Genomic DNA, 9,736 nt, shown 5'->3' with positions numbered 1-9,736 from the left:
GGAAGTGAAGAAGACTGCTGCTCTTCCGTGGAATATTTCGGTGTGGCTGTGGCCACATCACCCTCATTTTTGGCCTGCAGTTGTGCCGCACGGTCCTCAACCCAAAAAAGGAGACTGATCCATAGTCGTGTTCTCAGGGGCAATGAGATCATCTACACAGACAAGAAATTCCTCAGCGCCTGTGCTCAATGCACACTCCCGAGAATCATCCGCACAACAACCGCCTGTATGCTCCCTCACCACCAATGATTGACTGAGAGAGTTCTTTTTCCGCAAGAGCTCATCACGTAGTTTATTAACGGTTGACGCGCCACCCCTCTTGGCTGCTACTCGCAAAGGAATGGAGTGAGTTGCCCTCCGAACTGTCGCATTGGGGATGCTGCTGTACGTCTTTGGACGCCGATTCGTCCGGTACGTTTTTATCTCCGTAAAAGACCCGCGTGTACGGCCCAAACCTCCCTCTTGCGTGCGCCGCCAAAATGCATCATACCGTTGCCTCTTGCTTCTCAGAGATATGAAGGCGGCGCATCTTCGGCTTCACGATCGCTGATGCTCTGCTCACTTTCCCCCGAGTCGTCCGGAGATAAAATACGTCCAATTGTTGTTGCGTTTTGTGAAAGTGCGTTTGTTGCACCTGCGGCACCCGCGCTCTCCTCGCCACCAAAAGGAACGCTGTCGCCAGATTCCTTCCCGCCCTCTTAAAACTCCTTCAGAAAAGCGGAAACGTCCATTTTCTTCAAAAGTAAAAAGAAGAAAAAGAAGCAAGAAGAAAAAAGAAATGAGCATGTGCTTAGATGAGGTCGTTGACGTCTTATCCTCAGAAATATAAGAAGAGGAAAACACAACAAAATGGGAGAAGACAATTTAATCACACATCGCTCCGCATCAACGCGCTCCAAAGAAAAATTACCCAGCACGCATGCACACGCAACAAAAGCCATCAGACAAATAAATCGACAACAGCCAAACCCGTCGTAAAGTAGCAGGGCTGCGGCCTTAATTTAGTGCCCCTCTTGGCCGCCGGACTCCCCCGCACCGCGTGAGGCGCAATGAAGGAGGCGGGCGGGACGACAGAAAGAAACTGCAGCCGCCACCTTCCCGCGCAGCACCATCAAAATTCCCCCACAACTCGCACATCCGTTCCAAAAAGTTTCTAAAGACAACAACTAAAAACGCTGCAAATCAATAAATATGAGATGTTTTGAGCACTGCGGATTGCAAGGCGGAGCATCCACGTATTCCACAGGAGGGCGGACTGGCACTTCAATTGGAAGGACAGGAATTCATAAGTTTTTCCTCCTCCTTTTGTTTCCCCGTGAGTGCAAAAACGCAGACGAGGGAAAACTCACAGTTTTTTAACACAAAAAAAAAAAAAGACGGCAGCCAAATGAGGGCCATTTTTTCTGCAAATTGTGCCGGAGACAAAAGGAAAAAATAAATAAATAAATAAATAACACACGCGGAAATTACAACAAAAACACAAACACGCGAAAGTAAAAATAAAGAGGCAACGACTAACATATCATACCGTCCTTATTTTCATTGCGGAGTTCGCTACAAAAAAACCCCTCCATAGGATCCCCATCGTGCGCATGCTGCAGCTCGGAGGCAGACAGAGTCGAGAGAACCAAGTGTTTACAATGAGATGCCACATCACTCGCATTGGCCTCATTCTCTACAACAATGGATTCACTTGAAAACCTCAGTTTTTGCAGTAAAATCTCTCTCGCAGCCGTTCTAATCGACTTTAGAGATCCACGGCCCAACCTGAAGCGCACATCCACCAAACGCTTAGCGAGCATCAACACGGTTTCCCCATCAATCACTGCAACTAAAATCACCTGACACCTCGCAGCTGATACGTAAATAAGAACATGAATTACGTCAGAGCCCTCCGAATATCGAAGGCTGTCCTGCGGTGCAGCAAGAAAGGCGAGGCTACCGGTGTGTTGCCCATCATCCATAGAGGAGCATACACCTGCCACAGCAGCAGAAACATCGCCGTCGTCATCATCCAAATCAGCATCGTCAGCATTCTCCTCGTCGGGAAGTGTACCTGCGGTATTTCTATCTTCTCCTCTTCGTGGCGTCCAAGAGACAACAGTTGCTGCCTGGGCGGATTCAGTAGTCAAACGATCGGACTCGCAATTACAAGCATTCACACCGTTCAACTCCTTATGGTGGCTCTGAGCACTAGCACAGGACGGATTTGTAGCCTGCGGCGCCTTTGAGAGAAACTCAAAACATTTGCGTCACACCCGTCGTGGTTTATTTACATGAAGCTTTTGGGATTTAACGAAAAAGCTCGAGCATGACGCACAGAAAATACCGCCGCAGTACCGACAATGATGACGCCTGCACCCGAAATTAAATTTGACCTCACATATTTCGCACTTCTGCATTGAGCTATCAGACGTCCATTCGCCTAATACCGATAGCCTGATCGTCATATGCCATACTTTATTTCTGCTGCATTTAGTAACAGACATAAAAAATAATATGTGCATACAAATACATAAATAATATCACACGTGAGGGACATCCGTAACAGTAATGATAAGGCCAACAATATGAAGGAAGCTAAGTCGCAGACACACACTATATATATAGGGAGAGAGAGAGAGACAGAAAGAAAAAAAAAGGGAAAACATTGTTGTTGCTTTTTGGTGTTGTTTCGTTTCACAAAAATTGCCTCTACCGTCATGTGCAGCAACATCAATCAATGCCCCAGTGAGTCCTCACCATCACTCTTTTTTACCATGGAAGACAATGGCAACCAAGAAATATCCACCTGAGACGGTGAAGAAGAGTCCCCGTCGTCACTTCCGCTCATGGAGTCTTCAGGCAGGCTGCCATTTGCAAAGGGGTTGTGGATCATCGTTCTAAGAGTGCCGCGCGCAACGGGCCCGAGACGGTGTAGAAATTCATTCAACATGTCGTCGGGGCCAGGGGCTGAGCCAAGCAAAGAGCCGCGGATGGCCACGTCAAGTACATACGGTGGGAAAGGCCGATCCATTTCCCAGCCACCAGGAACCAAAGGAGTGCAGCAAGCAGCAGCAGTATAAGGCGTTATGGCACGTGAGGCCCGCACAAAATGACGAACAAGCAGATTTGCCTGTTGCCGAGGCAGGGCGCATACGCGGCCAAGATCAGTGCGGAGCACAACCGATTCCAGAGGATGAGGATACGGCGCCACCACGCCGTGAATATATCGCCACCTCGGGCTGGGTGAGGCTCCAAGTCCTTTCGCGCGGGCCTCCAGAAGCACAGCGGAGCAACGGCGTAAGGCTTGATTTCGTTCCTCCCTTTTTTCGGGTACATTCGGCTCAAAGTAGGCTGTCTCCAGGTGAGGCAATGTGTGTGCTTCGTGTGCTGCTTCGGCGGCGAACTCGGCTTGTTCCATTTCGTGTGTCCATATCTTTTTGGAGCTGTCACGGCTGCCGCGCGGGATATGGCACTCAGCTGCTCGCACGATACCTCTGCGAGGATCCAACCATGTGGACGCGGTGGCAAGGAGGGTTTCACACAACGAGGTGGAAGCAGGCTAATCCGCTTTACGCAGAGCAAGGGTGGCTTTCTCCCGTCAAGGCAGCGTGTTGGCTAGTCGTGGAGTGCCATCGTCCATCTCTACCAAGTAAGATATTAAGCAGTGGTCCGAGTCCATGTAAGGGGCGAATGTCCAGTGGGAGATGCGTAGGGCGCAATACGCAGCCACGTCAGGGGACGAGGCATTACGATGTGTGATCCGTGTTGCCTGCGCCGGGTAATTTGCCAGCCCAAAATCCATATCGATTAGAACAGCGGCGAAATTATCGCCTCCAGTCGTTGTTGGTGTATATGACTGTCCCAGAGTTCACGATGTAAATTCAGGTCACCCGCGATAATCTCTTCGGGCCCAAGCGACAAACGATATTGATAAATGCGGATTATTGACCAATTGCTGTGGGAGGGTTGTAGAGATTCGCCACGCAGATGCTGGGACAGCCCGGCGGAAATACACGGACAGCAATGGTCTCCAGGAGGTCAGTGCCAGGGAGCGACAGGCGCTCGCACGGTAGAGAGTGGCGCACCAGAACGGCAACGCCACCACCGCGCCCAGTGAGGCCTGAAGGCAGTCATTATAGCCACACAATTTCGTCGCCACGTCACCACGGTTACTTATTTCCTGGAGAAGAACGGTGTCAGGTGGACGCTGCTCCAATCGCGCCGCAAATGCAATATTTTTCACGGACGAGAGGCCTGCAATGTTGAGCTGCCAAATATTGATGTAGCCATCCTCCTCGGGCCAGGGTTCTTGTGGACACCGCAGCGGCATGTGATATCAACGGAGTGACTGCTGCGAAACGGTCGTGCAGTTCTGTCCGACAGTCTGCAGGCAGACCGTCTCACCTTCCCGCACCGGGCATGGCGTGGAACCTTTTCGGGGAATGAAGTCACCTTGGTCTCCGTCGTGCTCGCGGCAACGCCCTGCTGCGGAGTTCCTATACGCAACCAGAGCCCCAGCACCGCGAAAGGGTGCGGACACCATCGCCGGAGTACACTGCAATACCCATATATCGTGTAATTGTCGTTAAGTTCTTACCCACAGTCACAAAAAAAAGCAAATCATTTAGGGGCACACACAACCACAACGGGGCGTCAGAAACAAACAAACAAGATGACTGCTAGAACGCAACAGTGCACGGCTGCCCACGCCGTGGCGAGCCGCAGCACACACGCTGGAAAGTAAGAAAAGATGAATCCGTCTTCCATTACGCATTCAATCGAAAAAAAAAACAAGAAAAAACTGCACGCTGCTGCGTGGCCTCCAAATCGGTGCGTTTGTTTCGCCTGCAGATAAAGAAGAAATACGTTACACTCGTTACAGTCGTTTAAACACCCGGTGCCCACAAATTATTTATATTCCACTGGGGCACTCGGCGTGGTTTCGTGCCCCCCATTCCATCGTCTCTTTTATTAGCCGGCGCCATCGGCGTGGCACACAAAGCCGAGCGCGCCTCTGATCAAACAAACAAACAAACAAAAACAAGAACACTGAGTAGATCCCTTAATTGTCGGAGGACCACAACACGGGGGGGAAGTAAAAAACCAACCAAACAAAAACCACGCGAAGATGGCCCCGGGGGGAGCATGCTTCCACATGGAGGAAGGGACCTGCGCGGCGAAGGAGGTACAAAGTAGAATAAAATGGTTAAAACAAGGCGTCACAGAAGGTGGCAATTAATTTAGAGGAGTGCGTGGACAGACGCATATGTTCCCGCTGGAGGCAGGAAGTCCTCACTGCAGTTTCTCAGTAAAGGGCCACAATGCCGCACAGCAGCATCCGAGAGATGCCCCCACGCATGGAGCCGTCACTGTTACCTTTTTTGACGCCGCTCTTCTTGACCATTTTTATTTCACCGACACTCAGTGGGCGGTTGTACAGAAATACGTTCGTCACCGTCACATCGCTGCTGTTGATTTCTCCCTCGTCGCCCTGAAAGTAGAATTGTGTGATTTCATGCCCCTGCATCTCAGGTGTCGGTATCGTCGCAGAGCTCCCCACAATCACACTATCCACTTACACGGAGCCCTTTTTGCCGCCCTGCAGCACGAGCAGCACCTGGTATTCTCTCCCAGGTTCCCAAGTGCTCTCCGGTGCTGTTTTTGTGCCGTTGAACACCTTCTCCCACTTTCTATTCATGCTGTACGACAGCCCAATGATCTTCTTGCCGGCACCGTCCCCCAGACTCGCACCCAGCAGAGGAGTGCTCCCCTTCGCAACCTGGTGGATGGTCACCGTCGCCACAAGAGTGAATCTGTGGTTCACAAAGCTGTACTGATCATTATCCTCCCGGCCGTTCACAGGCCATGTTGCCCCAGACCCAGGCCCCGTGAAGTTGAACCCATTTTTGACCTTCGCTGCTTTCGTCACGGATGCATTCACGCAACGGTACTCGTCGATCCACGTGTCGCCACCGGACGATGTATTGGACAGAAATCCAACCAGACCAGCCGTGGGTGTGGACGGCTTGGAGAAGAAGGCGTCCAGCTGCGCCCAAGTCCTCAGGACAGAATTGATCGTCTTCAGCTCCTCCGTCAGGCGGGCAAGAGATATGCCCCGGCGCGTTCCCACAATACTCTCTCGTGAAAGGTGCAACGCACCATCCGAGTACAGCAAGGCGTTGGCAAGCGTCTCACCCACAGCGTGATCCGTAGAAAGGGCTTCAAGATGAAACGTGCGGCTATTGTCCGTGACACAAAGGTAGAGCGCCTTGGCTTCAGTCCCCCCAGAAGGGGTGCCCTTGCCGAGTGTACAGCATGAGTTTCTTTCCCTCAATGGTCGCGGTGATGAGGGCTCCCACACGCAGGCTTTTGTCCCAGGGAGCTCTTGGTCGTGCGTTGAACCACACGCTCGAGAGTGTCCCGATGGCCTCCGTCCACGTTGTCCCCATGTCACGCGACTCGAACACACTCTGGCCATTCTCGCAATCAACAATCATGAGAAGCGATCCCGTGTCCCATTCGGTGACGCGGGGTTAAGGCATTCCGCAGGGGAAATGCCCTTCGAGAGCGACCAGTTACTGTCGTTGTCCTTCGAGTAAATGATCATGGAGCAAACGTCTTCTGCTTCACTCACCGCCATCAGAGAAAACACAATGGTGCCATCCTCCATCAGAGCACCTGAGCCACCAGAAGCAAGGCACTCCGTCAAGTTACCTTTGTGAGCAGCTATAGCACTCTCGTTCAACGGAGACTTGATTTCGCCCATTCAATCCGTTTACTCGGCTCGCCGCCCGTGGGATTCGTGACCTCACCAACAACCAGTTTTAGTTCCAAGCCGCCCTCTTTCCAACTCCCATCTACATAGGACAAATCAGTGCTTCCCACAAGAAGAAACACCTTATTGCCCTTCATGGTTGTTGTGGGGCGGAGCACAACATCCGAACTCTCTTTCCCCTCCGCTTTACCAAGCACAGTGTGTGCACTCCATTCTTCCTTTACCGACATCACCAACAAGAGTAGACCATTCCTAAGCAGAGTCGATGTATTCCGCAACAACATCAGAAGACGGCTTAGTTGATTGACCACCTTGATATTTGGCATTTACGTGACTTTCGGCAAAAGCAGCAATTACTCCACCAGCACTGACGAGAGAGGGTGAAACAAATGAATCCCTCCGAATTGAGTCAGTCCCCTTCTTCGCCAGCACCGGCGTCGTATGCGGCACAAAAAGATCGACCCGTTGCAGCCCCTCAACACCCCCTGAAGCACTCCCTTCTCCAGCAATGGCACCCGTCAATGCCGACGCAGGAGTTGAAGCATCAGCATTACTTCCCACCTGAGCGGTCGCAGCTCCACCACTGCAACACATCAACAAGACAAGAAGGAGAAGCAGCACCGCGGAAGCAAACACACGCCGGGACATGTTGGGCCTCTGCCGCTCACTTTCTCTTCCTTCCCTCCTCCTTCCGCTGGATCCGGTCACACGGCGACGGTTGTGTGTGCGGGGTGCCTTCACAGCAGCAACACGTGAGAGCATATAAATATGTGTGGGTGGGCGGTGTGTGCGGTTGTTGGTCCTTTCAGAGCCTTACAATTTCACAGTAGCGTTTAGCGTTTGTTTTCTTTCCTTCCTAGCGTGTCTGTGTTCAACAAGTGGAGAGTACAGCAACAGCGGCAACACATCAGAAAGGTCAGTGAGGAGCAGAGCAGAGCACCCACGCAGAGAGCGGGGCACGAGACAATCCGGAAGGGACAGCACGGAGGACCATCGCCCAAAGAAAAGAGCAGCAACACGGCAAGTCACGGCGGGCCGTCGGTGTGTGCGGGCCAGCCCTCACGCGGTGCAACACGCCACACCCAACAGGGAATGACAGACAGGCGGAGAGAGAGAGAGAGGGAGATGGATGCCGTCAGGAGGCACTCACAATCAACATGGCCCGTGAGCATGCGGCCACTCCACGCAGGAACACAGAAGAGGATGACAGAGGAAAAAAGCAAAAGGCAGCATAACACACGGAAGAAACAAACGGCAGACGGGAAAAGCACCGCCACGGTCCTCATCCTGGCCGGCAACTCCACACCAGCCCTCACACACACACACCATCGCAGTGCTGCCAGTCCGTGTGTGAGAGGATTCGGTCCTCCACACAACAAACGCACACACCGTCAACAGTCACCCAACAATGGACGAGAAGAGACACACCGCCACCGCCTCCAGTTCAATCCCACGGCCAACGGCATACGACCACAGCCCCGCAGCCAACGCACACCGAGCAAACAATCACCAAAAGAGCCACACGCAGAAGCGGATCCTCATCCACCCATGACGTGGCACCTCACTCCATGCGGTCACACGGAGTGCAATGCTTCCTCAATAGAACTTGGTCGTCATCCATCCCTAAAAATGCTTCCGTTAAGGATGGGCCTTAGAGCACAACAGAAGAAAATGGACAATGCAGTAACACAGTGACACCGCCAAACACAATGATTCCCTCATACCGGGGCAATTCTCCGATTGTGCCTCGTATGCACACACAATCAACTAACATACTATATAAAAATCACCCAATGTTTTCACCAGAAGCCAAACAACTCCACTCCCTCCCTAATTTCTTCTGCCACTGTTATGTTCGATAGCGTTGGACATTTTTGAGACCTTTTTGTAATAATGTCACCTGGTGCTGGTGCACCCTCACCGTATGCACACACAAAAAGTATCCAAAAATTTATATATCCCACAATATTTCTTTACCACAAATCAAAATTGCCCTTTCCCCAATTTGCTTTCCTATTTCGACGGTTCTTCCTCACTTCGGAGTGCTTCGTCTCTTCTAAATTCTCTGAAATGATATTGACACTTGGTACTGACGCACCTTTTCGTCCCAGAACGCCGCAATCTCTTTTTCCTTCTTGCTCACATTATTGGAATTGACGACATCACACCTCTGCCATTTTTTCATCGGCTTGCTGTCTGCGTGCTGCAAATAAATAATCTCCCACGACATGTCTCGGGACAATTTCCCCCAACCATTAAAATATGCCGCCAGGCACTCAGTGAACTGCCTCACAGTGCTGGTGGTGGTGTGGTGTGCATTTGCCGTAGTCGTCTGCAGCCCAACCAGCGCTTTCCGCGGTGACTCCATGAAGAAAAGGGCATCCACCAGCGGAAAGTTTCCGACAACCGGTTTTTTTTTTTTTTTTTTTCTACTCTTACCAGCGCGTCTAGCTATACAGTGCCATCTGAGTGCCGAAGAGGTGGTCGAGCAACGACAAAAGTTTCCTGCTATGAAGCAACTGCCATTGAGAGAACTTTCCGAGGCGAAGGTCCTGTTCAATGCCCAGCCGTTGACGCACAGCCAAGGTGCCTGGACATTCTAGAAGCAGATGGTGCAAGGTTTCCTGCGGGCCAATTGGCGTGCTAGTGGAAGCTGGCTGATCCTGCGGCAGCAGAGATCGCCTCCTGGCACTGCTGTTCCGATGCCGTGTGGCGTCTGGGTTGTGTGCGCAGCGACTTCTGTGCTGTGCGGTGCTTCTCCGTGTGGGGAAAACCATGTCACAGAAATCACATTTGAGCTCGGGAAGCGGTGGGGGATGTTCCGGATGAAATGACCGACAGTGACTGACGAGACCCGAGAATCCCGTCAATGTGGAATCACAGTGCGGACATTTCTCCTTCCGACGGCGTGTGAGGGTCCGTCTCCTTACTGGAGAGACGTCTTCCTCCCTCGCCGACGGGGGAACAGTGTCCGTC

The 9,736-nt window shown here is 51.9% G+C and overlaps 2 protein-coding genes and 3 pseudogenes across 2 annotated transcripts, besides 6 other annotated features; all 5 read right to left on the bottom strand.

Annotated features, from left to right (window-relative positions):
- Positions 1-5,890: a sequence feature (areas not merged during assembly with more than two copies in the genome that could not be assigned to a particular haplotype).
- Positions 1,433-1,454: a microsatellite.
- On the bottom strand, positions 1,515-1,964 carry Tc00.1047053511887.50 (hypothetical protein, conserved; the record flags this gene model as incomplete). Its single annotated transcript, XM_801044.1, has 1 exon — positions 1,515-1,964. The coding sequence occupies one exon, from the start codon at positions 1,962-1,964 to the stop codon at positions 1,515-1,517; it is 450 nt and encodes a 149-aa protein (XP_806137.1).
- Positions 2,181-2,396, bottom strand: Tc00.1047053511887.45 (annotated as a pseudogene).
- Positions 2,609-2,647: a repeat region.
- On the bottom strand, positions 2,720-3,403 carry Tc00.1047053511887.40 (hypothetical protein, conserved; the record flags this gene model as incomplete). The annotated part of the gene is made up of 1 exon (XM_801043.1): positions 2,720-3,403. The coding sequence occupies one exon, from the start codon at positions 3,401-3,403 to the stop codon at positions 2,720-2,722; it is 684 nt and encodes a 227-aa protein (XP_806136.1).
- Positions 5,005-5,024: a microsatellite.
- Tc00.1047053511887.30 lies at positions 5,291-7,522 on the bottom strand (annotated as a pseudogene).
- Positions 5,891-6,706: a sequence feature (heterozygous, Esmeraldo-like haplotype).
- Positions 6,707-9,736: a sequence feature (areas not merged during assembly with more than two copies in the genome that could not be assigned to a particular haplotype).
- Tc00.1047053511887.10 lies at positions 8,817-9,155 on the bottom strand (annotated as a pseudogene).

This window comes from Trypanosoma cruzi, genomic scaffold (assembly GCF_000209065.1).
Source record: "Trypanosoma cruzi strain CL Brener 1047053517183 genomic scaffold, whole genome shotgun sequence".
Lineage (NCBI taxonomy): Eukaryota > Euglenozoa > Kinetoplastea > Trypanosomatida > Trypanosomatidae > Trypanosoma > Trypanosoma cruzi.
This window is presented reverse-complemented; position numbering and strand designations above follow the sequence as displayed.